This window comes from Chelonia mydas, chromosome 2 (assembly GCF_015237465.2).
Source record: "Chelonia mydas isolate rCheMyd1 chromosome 2, rCheMyd1.pri.v2, whole genome shotgun sequence".
NCBI classification, from domain to species: Eukaryota; Metazoa; Chordata; order Testudines; family Cheloniidae; genus Chelonia; species Chelonia mydas.
The window spans coordinates 59,695,322-59,719,752 of NC_057850.1; the positions used below are offsets into that span (position 1 = coordinate 59,695,322).

General features: G+C 37.9%; 1 protein-coding gene across 22 annotated transcripts in view; it reads right to left on the reverse strand.

The window, feature by feature from the left end:
• Nucleotides 1–24,431, reverse strand: part of CSPP1 (centrosome and spindle pole associated protein 1) — a 171,108-nt gene that overhangs the window by 143,748 nt on the left and 2,929 nt on the right. For 12 of the 22 annotated variants that reach the window (XR_005224296.2, XM_043539530.1, XM_037892484.2 and 9 more), the window contains 6 exons: nt 19,598–19,762; nt 16,591–16,702; nt 15,577–15,673; nt 7,849–7,949; nt 7,063–7,086; nt 3,507–3,587 (listed from right to left, as the gene is read on the reverse strand). Coding sequence is in view for 20 of the 22 variants with exons in the window: in XM_043539530.1 (XP_043395465.1) it covers nt 3,507–3,587; nt 7,063–7,086; nt 7,849–7,949; nt 15,577–15,673; nt 16,591–16,692 (405 nt within the window). In the remaining 2 variants the exon portion in view is untranslated. Of the gene's footprint in view, nt 1–3,506; nt 3,588–7,062; nt 7,087–7,848; nt 7,950–15,576; nt 15,674–16,590; nt 16,703–18,446; nt 18,575–19,597; nt 19,763–24,431 lie in introns of those variants that run through there. The other 10 variants (XM_043539532.1, XM_043539538.1, XM_043539541.1 and 7 more) reach the window with 6 other exon arrangements.

A 24,431-nucleotide genomic window follows, 5' to 3' on the forward strand; every position in this document is an offset into this window, starting at 1 on the left:
GAGCCACTTGTCTGGAGTATACCCTAAATGTTTTAGTTCTATCAATGTAGAAAGATAGTGCCCTAAGAATGTCCAGGGTGTGACACTTAGCCCCATTTTTGTTTGAATGTGGTTTTGGGAAAGATACAGGTAAGCATATAATCTGGTTATGATGAAAGTTAGGAATGTAAATACCATGTAAAAACAGTAACCATGTAACCTATTCGAATTCTATCAGTTAAATGTTTAACCGGGGAACTAGATGTGTGGGGAGGGAGGAAGGTGCTGCAGCACCCCCACATTTTACATGGGGCTCCACTGCCACCACCACGCCCGGGGATCCCCGCTGCTGTCGCCACCACCGCACCCAGGGATCCCCGCTGCTGCTGCCACCGCCACACCCGGGATCCCGGCACACCCAGCAGCCAGGACCAGGCAGCAGTGGGGGTCCCCGAATGCAGGCAGCGGCAGCCAGGATGCCCAGCGGCGGCAGCGCAGTTTAATCGTTAACTGAAACCGATTAAAAACCGATAAGCATCAAGCTTATTGGTTAACCGATTAAACTTTTACATCCCTAATGGAAGTCAGAGTCTATCTTCTGTATAAATTTTGGGTGAGGTCTCAACGACACACCGTCTTTATGAAAAGCTGTATCTGGGTGCCCTGCATTAGTGCTTGTGTCTCACCTACCCTTCTGGTCAATGTTACTGCTACCGAAAAGCCTGTTTTGATGGAAAGATTAAACAGGGAACGTGTTGATAGTGGATCAAAGGGTGGGCACATAAACACACATCAGTGCAATATTTAGATCCCAAGGAGAGGGAGGTTCTCTGACTGGGGGAATATACCCTCAGAAGGCCGTTTAGGAACCAAACCACTGTAGGGTGTAAAAATGTGGAATACCCCTAAATTGGAGGGTGGGAGGCTGAGATGGCTCCCAGGTGAATCCTCAGAGAGCTCACTGAAAATCTGGAGTTCTTTAATAATACAAGGTACCCCCATATGTCTGGTATCTAAGTGAGAAACGGAGGTATCTGGTGTTGTTGTGCCCAGACAATGAATCTTTTCCAACTGCCAGATTAAACATACCCTTCAGAGTCCTTTCTGTGGATAGAAAGGATAAGAATGTTTTGCACTTCAGTTAAGATACTCTCTATTGATGTTACCCAGCCAGTGTCCATGCCATGAGGCACAGAGTATGTGGATGCATATGGAGGATATGACTGACTCTTTGAGATGTTATGTATTGCTGGACAGGCAGTTGTACTGGAGGTTGGATGGAGAGATTCTTTAACACTAATAACTGCCTAATTATATACAACCACTTACATAACAAAGAATAGCCACACAGAGAGCAAACAAGTTTGGACACTCCAAGTTCCAACTCGTAGTCATGGGTGGTGAGAAGGAACTCAGACGTGACTGGGATCGCCTTATCCTGTATGCTCTCAGTCAGAGACACAAGAACATTTGGGACGCAGACATAGTCCCCAGAAGACAATGCTGGCCAAAACAAATTGAACTCAAGTACACTGGGTGCATGAACATAAACAATGGAATACGTATGGACAAGCACTCGAAGAAAACTAAGTCTTTACAACCTTATGACCTTTCAAGGAAAGAGCCCAGGGCAAGTTATGGTGAGTCTTAATCTCTTACTAAGTGCTAGGTAAAGTGACCTGCAGTTTTTGTCCCCTCTACATTCAAATTAGACAGCTTCCTCCTCCATGCTACCTGGACCCATCAGGGGAGTCAATGAGAGCATAGGAGAAATAGGCTCAGTCCTAATCCAGAGCATGCCCAGTGTGTGGGCAGAATCTTCCTGTGTATTTAACTGCTAAAACTCTAAGAAGTTTCTACTGAATTGTTCTTCAGAGGGAGACAGATTCTGCAGTCGTCATCCCCACCACACCCACCCACACACACAAAAGGAAGGATTGTCCAGTGGTTAGAGTGCAAGCACAGGATGTGGGAAATCTGGATTCAGGTCCCCGCTGCTCCACAGACTTCCTCTGTGACCTTGTGTGACACTGAGCAGGAAAGGGTTAAGCAACTAACAGCCTATATTTTCCCCCAAGGAGTTCAGTCACAAATGTAATTTACGCATTATTTTCTTAATGAGCATCACAGCATGGAAGCATGTCCTCTGGAATGGTGTCTGAAGCTTGAAGGAACATACGAACGTTTAGCATATCTGGCACGTAAATACCTTGTAACACCGGCTACAAAAGTGCCACGCGAACGCCTGTTCTCACTTTCAGGTGACACTGTAAATTAGAAGCAGGCAGCAGTATCTCCCATAAACGTAAACAAACTTGCTTGTCTTAACGATTGGCTGAACAAGAAGTAGGACTGAGTGAACTTGTAGGCGCCCGAGTTTTACATTGTTTTGTTTTTGAGTACAGTTATGTAACAAAAAAAAAATCTATATTTGTAAATTACACTTTCACGATAAAGAGATTTCACTACAGTACTTGTATGAGGTGAATTGAAAAATACTATTTATTTTGTTTATCATTTTTACAGTGCAAGTATTTGTAATCAAAAATAATAATATAAAGTGAGCTGTGTACACTTTGTCTTCTGTGTTATAATAAGAAAAGGAGTACTTGTGGCGCCTCAGAGACTAACAAATTTATTTGAGCATAAGCTTTCGTGAGCTTCAGCTCACTTCATCGGATGCATTCAGTGGAAAATACCGTGGGCAGATTTATATACATAGAGAACATGAAACAATGGGTGTTACCATACACACTGTAACGAGATTATACGCACCTTGATTATCACTACAAAAGGTTCCCCCTGCTGGTAATAGCTCACCTTACCTGATCACTCTGGTTACAGTGTGTATGGTAACACCCATTGTTTCATGTTCTCTGTGTATATAAATCTCCCCACTGTATTTTCCACTGAATGCATCCAATGAAGTGAGCTGTAGCTCACGAAAGCTTATGCTCAAATAAATTTGCTAGTCTCTAAGGTGCCACAAGTACTCCTTTTCTTTTTGCAGATACAGACTAACATGGCTGCTACTCTGAAACCTCTATTATAATAGAAATCAATATATTTGAAATGTAGAAAAACATCCAAAAATATTTAACAACTTTCAGTTGGTGTTCTATTGTTTAACAGTGTGATTAACCATGATTAGTTTTTTTTAATTGCGATTAATTTTTTTGAGTTAATCACGTGAGTTAACTGTGATTAATTGACAGCCCTCCTTAAAAGGAAAATTTGCCCATTTCATTACCTACAAATCAATGTACTGGATTACTCAGGGAAAAAGGATCTTGATAATTAAAATCAATCAATCAAAAAATGTCTATTATAGAATTAGAAGGCTTCACCTTATTTAAAATTGAGCTAACGATAAAGGAATATGTTCATATATGAAGTGGATAAAAAGTTTAGCAGGTATTTTATTGTCAGCTGGAAAGTCTATTTATGCACAACTCTGAAAACTTCAGAGTTTTTTTTAATTAATTAGTTATATAAAGTATTTACTTAATTTACACCTGCACACCTACCTTGGCTGACCTCCTCTCGCCAATAGGAAGAGATAGTCCCTGAGTATATGGATCTACTTCATTCGTTGTCAGATAATTTTTCTGTATAAAACAAAATGAATAATTCAATAAGTTTTGAACTGTCTAATTTTACTTGCTAAATACAGTATAGGATTTAGGAATTACACCTTCTGGAATATGACAGGGCAATTTGCTCCACTTTAATAAAAGAGAAATGAAAGGATATCTTCACTTTTTAGAAATGCAGGATATTTTTGGAATGCAAACCAACAAAAGCCAAGAAAACTGCAGGTAAAAGGTTTTGTTATCTCTATATTACGTATTAATGATGGCTTGTTAGCCTTAATTTGAATGATCCAATTTGAATGTTTGCTATAGCTTTTCTGTATTCTTTTGTTTTATAGTTATTTAGTGTTGCTATATGAATTACTGCCTCTCTCATTTAAAAATAGATATTGTTTACATACAACCATTATTAAATCCTCCTATTAAAATACAAGAGGATGAAAGAATTCTCCAAGAAGTTACCTTGGTGATGAGTGAAAATGTGAAAGGAATTTCACTATCAACAACTAAAGAAAATATGCCCATGCTTCCAATTCCAGCAACGTGTATCTGCTTTATTCCGAATATCGGTGTATAGTTACTAATCTGTATATCAATATTAATAATATCTATAGTCTACAAGAAAGGTGGGCAAATTACGGCCCACGGGCCATATCCGGCCCACAGGACCATCCTGCCCGGCCCTTGAGCTCCTGGCCAGGGAGGCTAGTGGCCTCCCAAAGTTGTATGCAGAGTAATTGTAGTCGTGTCAGTCCCAGAATATTAGAGAGACATGGTGGATGAGGCAGTATCTGTAATTGGACCAGCTTCTGCTGGTGAGAGAGACAAGCTTTCGAGCAACATAGAGCTCTTCAGAAGAAGCTGGACCAATAAAAGATATTATCTCACCCACCTTATCTGGCCTCCTTTAGCACAGTTACTACAGATTCCCCTAAAATCATCTCCAGTGTATCCTCAATCATTTATTTTATAAAACACAACATTTTTAATAAAATATTGTCCGCTTGTGTTTCCATGTCTGTTGTCTTATTTCACTAGCATAATTTTCTTCTGTTATAATGTATATATGTTTTGTGCAACCCTAGAGGCACAAACAGATGAGACAACTTCCATCTGTTCCAGTCTAAATCTATATCATTATGAATCATACTTGGCAATTACAAGTGAGTACATTTAGCGGGGTTAACAACTACAGTAGAACCTCAAAGTTACAAACACCTTGAGAATGGAGGTTGTTCATAACTCTGAACAAAACATTATGTTTGTTCTTTGAAAAGTTTACAACTAAACATTGACTTAATGCAGCTTTGAAACTTTACTATGCAGAAGAAAAATGCTGTTTTTAACCATCTTAATTTAAATGAAACAATCACAGAAACAGTTTCCCTACCTTGTCAATTTTTTTTTTAAAAACTTTCCCTTTTTTTTTTTTTTTTTTAGTAGTTTGCATTTAACACAATACTAAACTGTATTTGTGGATTTTGGGGGGTTGTGTGTCTGCTGCTACTTGACTGCGTACTTCCAGTTCCAAATGAGGTATGCGGTTGACTAGTCAGTTCATAACTCTGGTTTTTGTAACTCTGAGGTTCTAGTGTATCAAATATCCAGGTACTGAGATTGGGCTAGATTAATAGAAAGAATGATATTTTTGTCTGGAAAATATTAATGAATTCATTGTAATCCTTGCCAATATTTAATTACTGCCAAATTTTAAACAGTTCTCATGATAAACTTCCCATTTTTAAAAAGATGCTTACAGAAAGTCAGAATTGATATGAAAATTTTGTTTTCTAGAGAAGCATACAGTTTAGAAGTTACCAACCAAAATACTTCAAGAGCTGCTCAGAATCACAGCATCACCTTACTTTGAAGACTGAAATTAGAGATCAAGGTCTAATCTCCTCCCCCAACTTTTAAAAGTTTAAAAGTTTAATATGGCTAACATATGTATGACACAAAAGAAAATCTTAATATCTAAACGAATCTCAATTAGGAATAAGGAGTACTTGTGGCACCTTAGAGACTAACAAATTTATTTGGGCATAAGCTTTCGTGGGCTAAAACCCCTTCATCAGATGCATGGAGTGGAAAATACAGTAGGAAGATGTATATATACAGAGAACATGAAAAGATGGGGGTTGCCAAACCAACTCTAACGAGACAAATCAATTAAGGTGAGCTATTATCAGCAGGAAAAAAAAAAACAAAACTTTTGTAGTGATGATCGGGATATGCCGAAATAAATGTGTTAGTCTCTAAGGTGCCATGAGGACTTCTCGTTCTTTTTGCTGATACAGACTAACACAGCTACCACTCTGAAATCAATTAGGAATGGAATTAATAAGCAGTAATTCTTGCAATCAAAACACTAAATATAAAAGTAAAATAAAACGTTCTATGGATGTTTTGAACGACAATAAAGCAATTCAATATAAAAATCAAGATTATTTTCATTATTAGAATGTTAAATTAAAATTGTATATTAATTTCAAATTAAAACAAGAATAAAAAACAGTAATTGTTTTACAAAAACTCACTGAAATTAAGGATTAAAAAGCCAATTGTTACAGTTGCTACTGCTATATGATAATTCTGTTGTGTGCCAGTGCGGTTATTAACACTGAACATATTAAACAGTAAGAGTTAGTATTTCACATAAAAATATTTTGTAATTTGAAGCCCAACACAGAACATATTGCATTTAGTCTTTTAATGCTGCTCTTTCTACCATGCCACCCATCACTCCTTTATTAAGAAGCTTTAATTTAAAATTGGTTCAAAGGGACACCACTACATTTAAAAAAAAAAAAAAATCACAATTCTTTCCGCACCTACTATAGTTATAAGTAATGCTTAAGATTACACATAACTAAAATAATTTGTCAAAAAACTATTTTCCTCTCTCCCCCCCACCGGTTTGTTTAATTTGCGCATTGGCACCAATGTTTGATGCATAGTCAGTTCCAATGTTCCCCTATGTAGTCTGTCAGTTTCACCTCACTGAAGAGACATCTATAGTAGCAAAGGAGCAGGAAGCCCCTGAAAAGTAGTTTTTATTTTTTCTTCACATACTGTACTAGTTGGGGGCTCTTTCAAAAACTTGACTAATTTCAGAAAGGTCATTAAAAAATTCTTTATGTACAAGTGCCTGCCTAATGTAATTGATGAAGACTGGGGGGCTTGCTTTGTAGCAAGTCTTCTACCATAAGAAACAAACAATTGAAGAGTCAGCATGATATAGCAATGATAGCAAATGCAAAGAAGAAATCAACGAATGTTGTATAATTATATTAACAGGAAATAATAAGCATAGTATATCTTGCAATAAGCAAGTATACAGGTACTGTTAATCACAACAGCAGCACACACAAGCACACAACACACACAAAAATCATGATTTTTTAATCCATTTCATTTGCACAAACCTGATTACAACAAAGCAAAAAGTTAATCTGGGCAGGGCAGAAAAAACATATTGCCAACACCCTACCTTTCTTTTTGCCTGTGAAATACCCTAAAAGTCAGGGAAAACAGACTATTCATAAAGTGTCTTCCATTAAAACCATTTGATTTTACCAGTAATAAAACAACAATTTTTAAAAAAAACTATTTATTCATGTATTCTAAACAAACAGGCAGGCAATGACACTAGGCACACACAGCAAAAATTACATTAAACTTAATTTTTTTTCATTTAACATTTAAAATCTGATAAATTAAAACCGGATTTAAACTATTCCCCTCCCCATCACCCCCACAAACATGAAAATTGTGTCAAGCTTCTTCCATACAAGTTTAAGTTTTAAATCATCACAGTGGCATCTCATACACTGTACTAAGTGGAACAGCAGCCTTCTTTATAATCAAATAGATAGAATTGTAAAAACATGCTGAAGAACTGAAGCACCATATTGGCTAAATGAATATTCTTACCTGAGTTATAAGATCATAATATGGGTAATAACTTATTAAGCAAATACCTGTTTGGCATGCTAAATACTCAAGAAGAGTAAAAAAGATGAGAGCAAACAAAAAAAAATTAAAAATATTTTTAATCAAGTTGTATTATAGTAATTTGAAATCTCAAAACAGCAGGATCTGTCAAAGTCTAGAACACAGAGCCCCTCATGGTGTTAGCATTTTAAACCACCTTTATTCTGGAAACAGGTCTCTGAAATTGTGACAGCTCAGAATGAATTCTGTCTTCTCAAAAGACTTTTTCATGGTGGTTTTGTTTTTTGTTAAAAATCAGAGACTAATTTCAAAGAGATTTTACCTGAGAAAGATATCGTCTATAATCTTGTCGAAGTTCCTCCTTTAGCTTATGTTTCTTTCTTTCATATTCATCTCCAAGAGGCAAACTCAAGCCATATTCATCTGTAAAGTTTAATATAATGCTTATTCACCTTCTATTAATACAAAACAGTACAAATAAGAGTTGTGTTACTTGCTGGAAAAGATATTTTGGGCTTTTTACCAGGTAACACAAAGGGAAAAAAATGAATTATTCAAACAGTAATCATGTTAAATTATGAAAAATAAACTGCACATTATCTTATCTTTAAAAACAATCACGCAGAAAGCATTATGAAAATGTAGTGCCTGTTTTTTTCTAATTATAAAGAGTTTTCCCCCTTTTGGTCCTTGTATTTCACTGCCTTAGAAGCAAATTTACCGCAATCTGAACTCAAAAGCATAGGTTTGCAAACATTTCTAAACAGCAATATTTTACATTTCTGCGTGCAATCTCTATAATCAATATTTAATCTTGAAGCAAATCACTTCTCTTCAGGACAAATATTAGTGTAGAAACAAAAGAATTTATTACCTGATATTTCACACTGTGCTTGTTAAGCAATATCAAATGCTTCAGAGAATGTGTTTTATAACATTTTACTTGTTTAGTATGAAACTCATATATACAATATATAGCTATATCAATACAATTTTGAAGAGACTCATGGCCACAAGAAGCAATGCTGTTTCTTCATTCAGCCTTTCTACTCTAAAGTTCTGAATTCTCTCTCACATCACTTAGACTATCAAATATGCTGTGACAGAGATTCATATTTAGCCCTGCTTCAAGACTGTTTTAGGATTTTGAAATTGTTACACACTAAAATATATTTGCTACACAGATTACTGTCCTCTGAAATCAAAACTGCTTTTGAGAAATTAGAAACAAATATCTTTTTGCCTCAAAAGACTAATCATTATTTCACTTGGCATCCAAAGAAAATGGAGAGAATGGCACAAAGTTAAACTAACAGGACAAGAAACACCAAGACCTAGTGCCAAATTTTGAAGGCTTAATATTTTTATCTTCTCAGTCCATATATTTATTTACTGAGCTGAATATAATCATTCTCCTATAAACAAAGCTTTTTATTTTCTTCCCCTGCACTATATCATTTATCATCCTGCAGTTACAATGGGGAGGGGATGGAAGATTGTTGTAAAGTATTGTTGCCAGTGATAACCTTGAAAGTATTTCGACTTCAGCATGGTCTAATTGGAGTGAGCCAGCGGACTAGAAGCAAGAAATTTTAAAATTTTATTCCCAGGTCTGTTCCTGATTTACTGTGTGGGTTTAGGCAAATCTGTTTGCCTGATTTCCATCACTTCAGTTACACCTAGTGAGGATTAGTTAATGTCTGTATAGTGTGTTGATACATGAAGCACTATGTAAATGTTAAGAATCGCTAATCCTGGAGTACTTTAGATGGCTGATAACTCATTTTTTCATTACTATCTTTATAAAGAAAGAGCAAGAAAAAATGGCATAATGAAAGGATGCACATGATTGTCTTACGACAGTTCCAGCTGAGCCAGGTTAGGGCATAACGAACCCAGTCATAATTTGTGAGCCAATCTGCCACCTGTTAAGTATGGACTCAGAAAGAGAAGACTATCAGAACACATTTTTGTGTTTGTTATTTTCTTACTGGCATTTATAGATTTCAGTTGATGGCTGACAGAGGAGAGCTGCACAGGTGAGCTTACATCCATAGCTGCAGGCTATTAGGAGCCATTCTGGTTCAGTTTTTTTTTTAAAAAGTGGGACAGATTGGAGAGAATAACATAAGAGTAAGTGTTTTTTATTTAAAAAATTTTACCTCTACTCTTTTTTTTTTTTTAAGCTACACTCTTTTTAAAGCTATTCTAACCATAGTTTCCATAGAAACAACAGCCAACCAGAGAGGAATTTCAGCTGCCTGCTGTTGATTTAGATTCCTAGGGAATTTAACGTTGAATCAGCTTTTAAAAAAAAAACAAAAAAAAAAACAGAAATGCCACAAGTAACTAGCAGCTTAGAGTAAAAAACCGAGACCTGGAAATGCCAATTTAAGAAAAAAAAGTCTATGGAATCTGGGCCTAATTCTGTTCTCACTTACAGCAGTAAATCCTCTGAAGTCAATGAAATGTCATTAGTTTAAAACCAGTGAGAAATCATAATCTGGCCTTTTGTCACTAAGTCTAAGGTACTGGGGCGGGAAGGTATTTAAAGTTTCATTTTATTTGTTAAAATGATATTTTGGATCTTCCATCCAGAAAAACTCTGAAGAGAACATAATCACAACTGGATAGTGACCTAGGAGTTTACTACTGTTATTAATAGTTGTATTGAGGGCCTATGCAAGGGCAGGGTGGACAGATACTCTGAAAAGAATGGTTTTGGATAGGTTTAGAACTCTTTCTTTTTACAGCAACTTGGGCTCTGAGAGGGGTTAGGGGAGCAAAAATACTAAAACTATGTTTCTACTAATTTTGTGGATAGTTCTACTTTGAATCATAGCCTTGCTCTTTCACTTTTGTTGGTATTATGTATACGGTTACTCAATATATTGTTAAAAGTCTTCTTTGTATGCAGTGGACAAACTTTGAACTAATAAAGGCAGTAATTTAAAAAAAAAGTTTAAAATGTCACATCTTCAAGTGTATTTATGTAAATAAACTTTTACAAATATATTTTACAACTTTATATGTTATTTTTGAAATCATTAAAGCATGATTGTACTGAATAACTTCACTTTTCAAGTGACTGACAACACACTGCTAAATGCTCAAAAAAGCAAAAAGGAAAACCCCCACATCTGGCCTCTATTGCAATTTAAAGCAGCCTCACGGTTGTTCTAAATCACATCAATTTATAATGGCCCCGCAGGCCATGTATCACCCTCACGGGACGGGGATGCATAGCAGAGAGTTGATTATGTCAGCTGTATGGTAGCTGGCATTTAAGGCAGTTTTCAGGCCACTAATCTATATTATTTAATTTTGTTTAAACAAAGTGAATACATTTTGTTACCAATCTGAGGGACTGTTTACAGAAATAAGGCACTTCAGGTCATGTGGTGTTACAAAGCTCAATACTTCTGTGCCTCATAATCTGCATGAAGCATGACAATGACAATAGCAATGACACACACTATGTTATAAGTTATTCCTTTATGACATCATGGAAATATTTCTGATAAGAAGTTACATGTAAGATGGTCAATTCCTCTAAGCTCTGGCATTATTTCACTTTCATTCTCTGGACCGGAAGCATTTCTGGTCCCCTACGAAGACTTCCCACTTCTTTTTAGTCTCCTTGCTTTTATGATCACCCCTGGAATTATAACCTCCACAGAGAGTGTCCTCACGCTAGGTCTTCCCTCTGTTCCATCACAGACCACATACAGGGACCCAGAGTCCCTGTCATGGCAGAGAAGATTCTCATCACCTCTTTGGATTACTTCTGCTAAAGGATGGACTTTGCCTTAACAATGAATCAGGAGGCTGAGTTTCCTTTTAATTGAATTAATGTATGTAACCGTCCACTTTAAAAGAGTATGATTATACTATCCATTTCAGTATCTAGAATGTCAGTAATTTGATGTGCATAATTCAATTTTTTAAAATATTTTATTAAAATTTAGTTAATTTTAATTATCTGTTGGGAGGAGGGGGTTATGATGGGACAAAACATCACCAAGCCACAAAAATTAGTTCCTAACATCACAGTGTATGGCCCAGCTGTTGACCACAAAAAGATAGATTTTGATCTACACTTAAGTCCAGATCAACTTTATTGTTCTCCATTTTTAAACCAGAAGTATTGGCATAATTCTCAGTGGAGTTATTCCAAATTTACTTGGGTAAAAGAAAGATCAGAATCTGGCTCAAACAATCTGTTATGCCACATACAGAGGTGACAATAATATCATATGCAGACCTTGTTTTCAGTCCACTGTCTTTGTGAGCATTTTTCTCTATCATGCATAAATATAACTTCTGATCATGCTGAAACATGTAATTATTAAACAAACAATTACTACTTGGACTGCATTCTTTTTCTGACATAAGAAATAGTTATTGTATCACTGGCATTATTTTCATATTGTTACTGTAACCAATCTATAGACATTTAGGAATTTCACTGTTATCACTATACCACATCATCGTCATTAGCAGCTTCGTGGCAACAGAGGAAACATACTTCAGATGCACCTTTACCAAACACTCAAGACCCTAATACTTAAACTAAATAAAATCTTTACTAGCTCTTATCAGTACAATGCCCTCTGACAGTTGAACAGTTCTTAATCTATCCAGTGGATGGAATGGATACATGTATTAGTCAGTTCATTACAGCACATTAATAACTGATATATCTAGTGAAACTGAAGGGGCCTTGTCACAGTCATTGCGGGGAGTAAAATAATGAGTCCACCAGTACTCTATATTTTATGTTTCTACAGTTAAATCAATAAAACACTAATGACTATTGTAAACTAACTTATTGATCAACAAAAGTGGCAAAAAATCTGAGGCACATACTTATTCATGTGTTGTCTTCTATCCAAGTTTACCCTTGATGACTTCTGGTAGCAAGCAACACTTAATTGTCATTTTAGGTCATTCCTAGTGATGTCATTTCATATAGGGTAACACTAATGACAATAATACATAGTCCTCTGTTTTAAAATGTAGGCAAGATATTATATTTTTGTTTTTTTAACCTCTCTTTTAACACTATAATTAATGTAAAGTCAACACATGATTAAACAGACCATACTTTTATGTTCAATCCCTCCTGCATGAAATTCTGGCCCTACTGAAATCAAAGGGAGTTTTGCCATTGTCTTCAAAGGGGCCAGGATTCCACTTTTTTTTTTTCAAAATTATCATTCAATCAAGCACACTTCTGGAGTCATCACAATTTGCTTGATAGTTATTTTTTTTCAGTGCTGAAATTGTCACAGTACCTATAAGAAATTAAATTTAAATAGTTTATTCACTAGTTAACATTACAATCAAGAGCTGGGGAGAGACTTGTACACTGAACACAGTCCTTCCTCGTCTCTACTTTTTCTGTATGTGTTATCTCACACTTGTCTGTCATGTCTATTATTTAGATTATAAAATCCTCAGAGCAAGGGCCTGTCTTAAGTGTTTTCTGTTAAGCTTCTAGTACACCTGTGGGCATTACAAAAGCACTTATATTCTGAACACAGGAGTGAAATGAGAGTAATGCTCTTGCATCTACAATACGCTTTAAAAACATCAATCTTCACAACACCTTTGAGATGAAGGTAAGTATCACTAACCTCATTTTATGGATTGGAAAACTGAGGGAGAGAGAGGTGAAGTGATTTCCAAAGCCACAAAATAGAGTTGGTTCTATAGCCAGGATTAGAAATACACATTCATATAATACATGGTATTTGAAATATACACCATTACTTTTCAATACTAAATATAGGTTTCATTTAGGGAACTTAACTTACCTTTATAAATTAACAAGACCAGTTTACCTAGCTACATCTGGCACCATCTCCTTTACCATCATCTTGACAGACACCTATGCCCTGATGCCTCCACTGCATGTTATACTGTGGTGGCCCTAAAGGGTAGAACTCATTCCACATGGATCTCCTCCCAAGTTCATAACCCCATACTTTTAAAAAATCCCTTTATCTAGGTGGTTTTGGTACTATATGCCATAAAGTTTTAATTGTTTACCCATTTAAATCATTGCCATTATTAATTATTTCTGCAACACCATGACAAGGGGCACTTCAGAAATATTATTTATTTCATCTTGAAATTAAAAATATCCTTGTGGCTTTTTGGTCTTATCAAGTCCTTACATTCTTTAAAAACACACACCGATGAAATTTCCACTGACAGCAGTGCCATCTGCTGTTTCAGCTGACATTATTAACATGCATCACTGCTTTTATCTCTACTTTAAAGAAGCAATTTTACATCTGATTTTACTCAAACACAAAAATTAGAAAATGCTAATGGCAGCATTATTGTTTCCCTGAAAGGAGGTGAAGAAAGGACATCTCCACATTCTTGACAGGGGTTTGAGGGTGTCCTCCAACTTTCCATGCTTATTCACAGTCTAAATCTCTCAGCCCATCTGATGTTGTATTTACAGGAGAGTGCACAGCACAAACCATCAGTGCCACTAGGCCCAGTTCACAATTCAGTTACAACCATGTTTTTGTAACCAATTTGTGACACTTCCTTGACCACAATTTACAACAAACATGGTTTGAGTTTTGACCATTCTTCAGCTTTTTTCTTTCAAAGCGGTGGGTGAACAATTGTAATTGTAATGTAGTACCCAACATACTGCCTAACCTTGTTTGTTACATTCTGGGGTAACTAGAGCAGCTGCTAAGTAGCACTTCAGCAAGGGATATGACTGTCCAAAAGAAAAACACAAAGAGCAACATCAGCAGCACAGGTGGCAATGTACTTTGAGATCTCTTACCACAGGCAAGGTTAGGGGGTCCATACACAATGCAAAAAGAAAGTGTTCTGAACCAGCCTCAGAAACACAGTCACATGCAAAATAAGGCATCTGGCAAGGGTGAAACTGTTAGCTGCAATGTTTAGTAACTTAGTGTTAACCCGATGGTGTGCACACACAATCCATAGCCAAAATTTTCACACTCAACTGCCCAAATGTAAGCTTTTACACAAACAGCCTGATTTTCAAAGATGATGAACATCCTCAGCTGTCATTATCTTCAATTAAAGTTGTAGGCACCTGACACCTTTGAGAATCAAGCCATTTATTTAAGAGCCTACATATTGACTTAAGAGCAGTTATGCCCCCAAATTTGAAAGTCTTGTCCCATGTTTAAAGTTAACCATGTTACTAACTGGTTACAAAGTTAAAATTGTAATGTGGAAAGGGCATAATTGATCGTGGTAGGCTGGGGGGCAGTTATTTAAATAACATGAGGTATTGCTTGCTCTCAGAAATTCAACGTTTCCTTTGTTAGCAGCCCTTGCCAACCCAAAGAGTGAGACACTGTAGTTCCAAGTCTGACATACGTCTAGATGACCTTTGCCTTGTTAGGCTTCTCAGGAGATTTAGTCTATTTGTTTGAGTTCCTATCAGCCATGCCATGGCGACAGGACAAGACCTTATCCCAAGAGGCTGACTGAAAAAGCATCTTGTTTCTCTAGCTCCAAGCACAGATGCAGAACTTCCGGCAGGAAGCTGAAGGGGCGATCCACCTGAAATGCTATCCCAATATACAGTTTTCTTCCAGCAACCCGGAAAACAAAGACAGACACAAACCCTCTCTCAAAGGCTGTCAAATGGACATTAGCTCAAGACACAAAAAGAGCTCTGTGTAAGCTCGAAAGTTTGTCACTCTCACCAACAGAAGTTGGCCCAATAAAAGATATTACTTCACCACCTTGTTTCTATAAAAAAAACTGAGTTAACCTTAACTTTGAGGACAAATGCAACCTCAAAAAACTCAAGATGTTTAAAAAGATATAAACACTAAGTCCCTGAATTATTGTGATGCTCCTATAATTAAGGATGATTATTGTGATTATAATTATCCTATAATTAAGGATAATTATTGTGATGCTCCTATAATTAAGAGTCCAAAGAATTCATTTTTTCTAAGTTGTGCAAAGATCTCTAAGATAGCACTTCACTATCTACACCTAAAAAATGATATGTATTAAAGACATATCATACCTAGAAAATAGTTCTGTTGACTGTTTGGTGGTATATTTTCTTTAGCCATAGAGATTAACACTTTGCTGGTCTCAGAAAGCTTCTCTGCACCTTTGCTCTGAAAAGAAAAAAATGTATGTCTTTGCAAGAATAGATAAGGGAAATAGCCATAACATACTTGAAATAACATTATTTAACTTTTGACTGCAAAACAGAGGGTTTTGGTTATTTTTTAATACATGTAATAGACAGTATATTTCACGGATATTAAAAACTAGCTCCTGTATTAATGCAATAATTACTCTGCTACATTTGATCTCCAACAGCACTTCAAATTGATTATGGGGTTAAATTGACTCACAAGGATTTCATAGCCTATCCATGCTCTGTATTTTTCCCCAAGAGATCTGATCTACCTTACTTGGCACCACAACTAGTCATCTGCTAAATCAGTGGTTTTCAACTGTTTTTCCTTTTCGGACCCCTAAAAAAATGTGAATGGAGGTGTGAACTCCTTTAGAAATCTTAGTCTGTGGAAAGAAGAAACTATCAAGTTAAAAATTTAATATTTTTAGCGTTATTACCTGTGGTCTGAATAGTACCTTACTGAACTGACCATTAAAAAATTATTTATTTACTTATTTATTAATTCTATTTGTACTGTTTATTTTTTGTATTCTTTAAGCTTGGATAATGAAAGCAGACTAATTCATTTCAAGGCAATTTTACTTTGAGGTTCTGATGTACGAGAGCAACATTTGGGTTGGCTTCCATTCGAATTTAGAAAACTTTTATACTGGTCTTCACATTTGTGCATATTTATTTAAAAGTTAAATCTGGTGGCAAATTTGATTTGACAGTGTCCCTATAAGCACAGATGTAAAATAATTTCTAATGGGTCTTTCTCCAACAGGTAACTCAGTAATACAATACCTTTATAAAGAAGAAACTCTTATCAGTACAATAGAAGCAGACTTAAACCAAGATTCCAACAATAAAACTGTTTGAAATAGGAAAATAATGTAGTAGTCTTACCCTTATCTCCATATAAGGAGGATCATTTTCAAGTTCTGCTTTGTCTTGTGCCAACTTGGCCTTTTGATCTTCAATAAACTGGTCTAAATCATTTGCCATCATTTCTTCAATTCTAGAAAAGATACATATCACTGTACTAATATGGTTCCTCTTCAGTATAGGCAGAAATTTACACTCAGTTAAACTATTAATAGCCTTAATCAACTCAAGTTTACTCATCAAATTACTCCATCGATCTACCTAAGAGGTGCAAACGTTAAAAAATTGTAAAATACAACCTCCGCCCTAGAGATATCTGATCTAAAATGTTGCAGCCTTTGAAATTTCTCTTCAGAGAGAAATTAAGATTCCAAAAGACAGTCCCAATAATTTTTCAAATATAGATTATTCTATTCTCTTTTAAAAGATTTTTCTTTAACAAAATAATTTAATCCAGTAAGAGAACAATACTGAGCAGCTCCTAAATATGACAGATTTTCAACTGCTAAAATCGCTGAAAAGAATATTTAGCACTGATTAGTATAGCAGTTTAAATTGGGAATTAGATCAGAGGAATGCCATGTCCTCCCACATTTTCCACCTATAGGAGGAGGGGAGAAAAACATCAAGATTACTAGTCAACATAATGCAAAGGAGTAGGGAAAGAGACCCATTATAGAGCCTGTAGTTGATATGATGCATTATAATTGTATTGTGTTCCAATAACTGATTATTTTATGAGTAATGAAACTCCAGTTCACTGTTGTTGCTTTAAACCTCAATCCTGCAATCACTTACACACGCTTAACTTCAAGTACATGCATAAATGTTTTCAAGTTTGGGACCTTAATACGTTCAATAAGCAAAGTGCCCAACTTTTTTAAATGTTGTTACTAGTTTTGCAGAAATAGCTTTATAACTTAATACCCTATAAACCCTGATTCCCAACAAAGTCAGTGGAACTACTTGCATGAGTAAAGGTTAGCAGGAATTTCACCTCAAGTGCAGTTTATTAATTGGCTCTCTTTTCATACTTTGCTTTTATTTAGATATCATAAAATTATAAGTTCTGTAGCTCAAGAGAAGGCTTCCAATTATTTCCCCACACACACCCCCAGTGTCTGTCTTGTCAATTTAGTTGTTAGCACCTCAAAGCAGGGACCTTCTTTGACTTCATGTTAGTACAATGTCTATTTAGTACATAGCAGCCCTGATCTCAGTTGGGGCCTCTAAGCAGGGGTGCTGGAACATGTTTTATAGTGGGTGTGCTGAGAGCCATTGAACCAAACTGTAAACCCTGTATATAATGGACACCATTTCAAGCCAGGGGGTGTGGCAGCACCCCCTGCCTCTAGTTCCAGCATCTATGCCTCTAAGTAGTATCAAAATACAAATTCAAATAGGTCAAATTCATGACAATGAAGTTACAGGTGAGATGAGTTTGGCCCAATAGTTAGAAGTTAGTAAATTCTTCAATATGATGTTTAAATGACATTCTATCTAAATAAAAGCAGAGTATGAAAAGAATGACAATGAACTGCATACAAGGCCAAATCCTGCTAATCTTTACTCATGCAAGTAGTTCCACTGATTGTGTTGGGAGTAAGGGTTTATAAGGTTAAGTCTATAAAGAGTACACATAAATGGTACTTCAAACTAAGGTGATAATTACAATCCCAAATCCTTCAACCATTATTCATGTGTTTAATTTTAATCACTTTAGTAGCCCCTTTGAAGTCAAAGGAGCTACTTAAGGGAGTAAAATTAAGCACGTGGGTAAGTGTTTGCAGTATCTGGGCCTAAGTATAAATTGCACAGAATTCACTTTGTAAGCTTACTGTTGAAACTATACTAGCAGAGACATAAAATGAACATACCCCCTTTCCCACAGTCAACAGGGGGATGTAATGCAGTGCTCTGAAGGAAGAATGGGGGATGTGAGAGCGCATGCGCTCCAAGAAAGCGACTGCCCCCTCAGGTCCGCCATCCACCATCTTCCCACTGGCTGGGGATAGGAGACCAGGTTAGCTGCTTTGTTCTCTCACCCTATCCATCCCCATACCTAGAATCAAAAGTGAGCTGAAACCTAGGGGTGGGCCTAAGCAGGTCAACCCCAAAGTACTTGTGACAAAGTGGGAGCTCTTTAACCCCACACTGCACCCAATTAAATGCCTGGAATGTCAGAACGGGTAAAAGAGATACAGCACCCCTTCCCAGTGTTAAATTAATAAAGTTGTGACCTTCCACTTAAATTCATCCCACGTACAGAGCACTACAAATCTGCGGATATCTGCTTTATATCCACGGATACAGATGGGGATATCCAAGGACCATGTTTGCGGATCGTGGATCAGATGCGGATACAAATTTTGTATCTGAGCAGGGCTCTACCCATGTGTCCATCATTTATTTGCCTGCACATCCTGATCGAAGGGCCAAGAGAGTTTAAAAAATGGGCAAAGCCTAAAGGGGTGAGATGCAATGTGGTTAAACAAAAAACACATTTGGAGAGAAAAATATGAAATGAGAAGAGATATTGGAAAGTGACAATGCTGAAAGAAATCACTGCAATAAAAATGAAATGTATGTGCAGTGTGATGTGATAGCAAATAAATATTGACTTCTGAGTTACAGTAAAATCTTAGGAAAAAGCAATTGCATTAAATATATAATGTTATTCTTTAATTAGCATTGTAAAAATATTAGGCGGTTCTCATAAGTGAGGCAGTCCTAGGACAGCCCAGTTGTCTTTCTAGTGATATAGGTCAATCAATTCTGAAAATAAATTCCGCATCTGATTGTCCTAAATCCTTAATCTCATTAGTTTTGCATACTGATAAAGTAAAAGGATAAAAGTAACGTGAAGAGAACACATGTTCCCAACCACATACTTATATTCAGCCTTGCAACACTACAGAAGGATCACTGAATCACAAAAGTTATTTTGAATGGAAAAAGTAACCTTTCATGGTAAGCTCCCTAGTATTCCATGTTTGCTCACACCAACTATCTGTTGCAGCATACTCACCTGCAAGAATACCAACGCAGTGCCAGTCATGCACCAAAAGAAGTCTCATTCGACTGTGGCAATTGAATTTCTGACCTTCACTTAGACTAGCATATATAAACACTGGGATTGTTTCCAAAAGAGTTCTGTTTCAAGTAACAGCACAGTAGTATGATGATGCCAAACCTGGTTCAAGAGATTTTAAAAATTGGTAAGTGGATGTTGGTAAGCTCTAATACAGATAACATGAACACACTAATTTTTTTAACTTTCTAGCAGAGATTGCTGAAAAGCGTCATGAAGAATTACAAAACAAAGATAAGGTATCTATTCAGATATAATTTTAACTGCACAAGTATTCAACTGAATGTGAAGAAAGCTCAAACTCCACCCGGAGTAAAACAAATTAATCAAACATACTAGCATTGTTGATTCAGGATGCCATCTTTCACGTGGCTAAAAAGGCAAGGAAGGCTGACAGAATTTGGCTGGGGAAATAATTAGATGTTTTATAGCTCACTCCTTTTTCCTTGGTAGACCTTTTTAAAAATGTGCATGAATTCATAAGCCCTGTGAAAGAAGCATGAGAGCCAACTGCCAAACAAATTATTAGAAAGGATTTGTTATACAGGAAAAAAAAAGGGTGCGAGGAGAGAGAAAAGGGGAAGAAGAGGAGAAAACATGAAGTTTACTTGTACTTCAAAAGCAAACGATTAACATTTTGAGGGTTGCTGTATACATTGGTTAAGAAAATATTTTTGCTTAATAAAAATGTGAATGATTTATTTCTATTCAATTTTGTGATCTATAGTAGCAGCTTAAGAGATCATCTCATTTTTAATAGTTTCTGGTTTTTTAGTTCAAAACCACAGAAAAAGTACCCAATTTCATTTTTTCAGCATTCAATTTTTTTTTCAAGAAAAATTTAGAAACTAGCCAAAAGATATCAAAGTAAATTACTTTCTGAACAGCGATGCTGTGAGGATTAAAGGGACATCCTCAACATGCAAATCATACTTTCATCTGAAAATGTTTCTTCTAGAATTATAAGTAACCCCTTAAGCCCCAATCCTGCAAAGAATTTTGTGGGTGTTAAACCCCTAAAATCATACGGAGCTCCATTAACCTCCGTTGGGCTCCATGTGGTTTACAGAGATCCCAAATAGAGCTTATTCTGGTATTAGGACCACAAATTACTATAATTCACATACACTAGAGAAAAAAAATCTTTTTTTTTTCCATTTAATTTGTGCATTTGACAGCACTTTGTGTATCACCACACACACTTTTCTAGACCCTTCAGGAAGGTTATTACTAGTAAAAGCAGCAGAGCCGAAAATGAAGCAGCAGCAAGCACCAGGCAGCTGTGTGCAGAGCGAAAGGCAGAGTCGGGAGATTGGGATCTGAGCATACTTGGTGGTGTTGCTCTCAGGCCCAACCAAAAACCCTTCTAAACATAAAACAGGGAAGGAGAAAAACCTGTAACAATTTTTAAAGAAATTTTTAAAAATATATTTCAGAAGATAGTATTTAAAGGATACTCTTATAAAAATGATTTTCTGATAGCATACACCTATGCCTCATATATATATCAGCTAGAGTGTTTCCCTTCTTGATTGTTTTCTTGTTCTCTGCTCTATGTTATGCTTTATATATGTCTAAATTGCACTCCACTAGTTGACTCTTTAATTATCATTAGGTATCACTTATGCAAATTTCCTTTTTTAGATGTTAACATGTTTTGCTCTTTGGTAAACTAAATGTTACATTGAGTTACGTTTTTTTAGCACTTCAGAGAAGCATTGCACTATGTAAGTGTCAAGTATTATGTTAAGTGCTGCTATGTTTAGTTATTGACTAAAAAAAACGTAACTCAATGTAACATTTAGTTTACCGAAGAGCAAAACATGTTAACATCTAAAAAAGGAAATTTGCATAAGTGATACCTAATGATAATTAAAGAGTCAACTAGTGGAGTGCAATTTAGAGATATATAAAGCATGACACAGAGCAGAGAACAAGAAAATAATCAAGAAGGGAAACACTCTAGCTGATTTTCCTTCTAACAGCTAAGGTCCCAACCCTCCAATCTGATCCTAATTTTACTTGAGTAGTCCCACTGATTTCAATAGGACTACACATTAAAATTAAGCATGGGCACACATCTCTGCAGGACTGGTGCCTAAACAAGATTCACTATACTAAGGGCTTGGCTACACTTGTGAGTTATAGCGCAATAAAGGAGCCCCGGGCGCCCTAGCTCACTACCTGTCCACACTGGCAAGGCATGTAGAGCGCTCGGTCTCTGCGGCTACAGCGCTGCTGGTACTCCACCTCAGTAAATGGAATAATGTTTGCTGCACCACCGCTGGAGCACTGCAGCACCAGTGTGGATGCCCTGGTCTGTTATTGTGCTGTGATCGGCCTCCAGAAGTATTCCACAATGCCTGTTCTAGTCACTCTGGTCATCACTTTGAACTCTACTGCCCTGCCCTCAGGTGACCAACCGTCAGACTCGCCCTTTAAATTCTCTGGGAATTTTGAAAATCCCCTTCCTGTTGGCTCAGCCAGGCATGGAGTGCTCTCAGCAAATCTTTCCAGGTGACCATGCCTCCATGCACCAGGCGAGCCCCCATATGGAGCAATGGCGAGGTGCTGGACCTCATCAGTGTTTGCGGGGGAGGAAGCTGTCCAGTCTCAGCTGTGCTCCAGCCGCAGGAATTACGATATCTTCAGGCAGATATCAAGGGCCATGCTGGAAAGGGGTCATGACGGGGACGCCCTGCAGTGCAGGGTTAAAGTGAAGGAGCTGCAGAATGCCTACCGCAAAGCCCAAGAGGCAAACAGCCACTCCGGTGCTGCCCCCGCGACCTACCTTTTTTACAAAGAGCTGGACGCGATACCTAGGGGCAACCCCACCTCCATGCCGAGTACCACCATGGACACCTCAGAGGCCAGTGCAACAAGGCAGGAGAAGGAGGAGGAGCAGCAAAGCAGGAGCGAGGATGCTCTGGTGGAGGAAGATACCCCGGAATCCCTAGATGCATGCAGCCAGGAGCTGTTCTCAAGCCAGAAGGAAGGTAGCCAGTCGTGGCGGCCGGCGCTTGAGGAAGAACAAACACCAGAGGAGGTTCCCGGTAAGCGGCTTTTATTTTGGGAAGGAAATTATTCGGTGTGGGCTCTTGGGGCGAGGAGGGTTAGGGCTGCATGCATGCCTAGATGCGGAATAGGGCATTGATATGCTCTCTGACATCACGGTAATCAGCCTCAGTGATCTCTTCAAAGGTCTCAGCCAGAACTTGGGCAATGCACTTGCGCAGGTTTTTTGGGAGAGCCACTGTTGTCCTCATCCCAGTAAGGCTAACTTGTCCGTGGCACTGTGCCGTGAGGAGCAGAGGGACCATTGTTGCACACAGGCAAGCTGCATATGGGCCAGGGCGGAAGCCGCATTGCAGTAGAAGACCCTCCCTTGTTTCCCTGGTCACCCTCAGCAGCGAAAATGTGGGGACAGTGTTCAGTACATGGGCCCCCTGCCGAAGCTGGCTCTCCACAAGACACAGACACCCAGAGGACAGTACAGCCATGAAACAATCAGTCACACTTGACCCTGTGTTTACTCACCATTTTGGGGCTCCCGTGGGTTATGTGCGCTCGCTTTGGGATAGGCAAATTATGCTACTGTGCTTGCCCTTGAGTACAGGGAAATCATTGCTCTGTCTGGTCTGAACAATGCTGCCTCTGTTACGTGTTGTATTTTGCCTTTCCAGATGCAACCTTGAGATCTCAGCCATCCGTTTTATCAATGGCCAAGAGGCTGCAAAGAATCAGGAAGAGGCCACGTAGAAGCAAAGAGGACATGCTGCATGAAGTCATGCAGCATTCAACTAATGAAAATAAAAAAGTGCAGGAGCAGTGGGAAAGTGAAAGGAGGGTCCGCCAGCTCAATGCGGATCGTCAGCACCAAAGCACAGAGCAGCTGATAAGCATCACGGAGCGCCAAGCAGACTCGATCCAGGCACTCGTAGCCATGCAGGCGGAGCACTACCGCGCCTGCCCCCAACAGCCTTTGTCCCAAAACTCCTTCCCTTCTGCCACCATGTCACCTCCAAACCACTTTCCCCAACATCCAGGTTCTTACCGCCACCAGCTGCCTCCAACACCTGTAGCTTCACCACCCAGCCGTGAAAACTACTACCCTTACCGACTGCACTCAACACCCATCACCATGCAGTGTAGCCATCCTGAAGTGCAGCATGCATTGCACAGCACTCCAGACAGGACATACGCAAATCTGTGATTGTACCGTTCCCCATCCCATCCCACCGCACCCCACCCTACCCCCTTGCCCTTGGTGTTTCCCAAGCAGTTGTGTTGTGTTTCTTTTCAATAAATTGATTTTTTGGCTTTGAAAACATTCTTCATTATTGCATAACATAAAAGAAACCTTTGCCCAGGAAAGCAAGCACTGCAAGTCAGTGTATCATACGTAGCAAACACAGATTCCTACCGCACTTCACTCCCATGCAGGGAACCACACCAGACATTACTGTTGGCTTTCAGCCTCAAATTGCTCCCTTAAGGCATCCCTAATCCTTGCAGCCCCATGCTGGGCCCCTCTAATAGCCCTGCTCTCTGGCTGTTCAAATTCAACCTCCAGGTGTTGAACCTCTGAATTCCATGCATGAGTGAATCTTTCACCCTTCCCTTCACAAATGTTATGGAGGGTGCAGCACGCGGATATAACCATGGGGATGCTGTCATTGGCCAGGTCCAGCTTCCCATACAGAGAGTTCCAGCGACCCTTTAAATGGCCAAAAGCACACTCCACAGTCATTCTGCACTGGCTCAGCCTGTT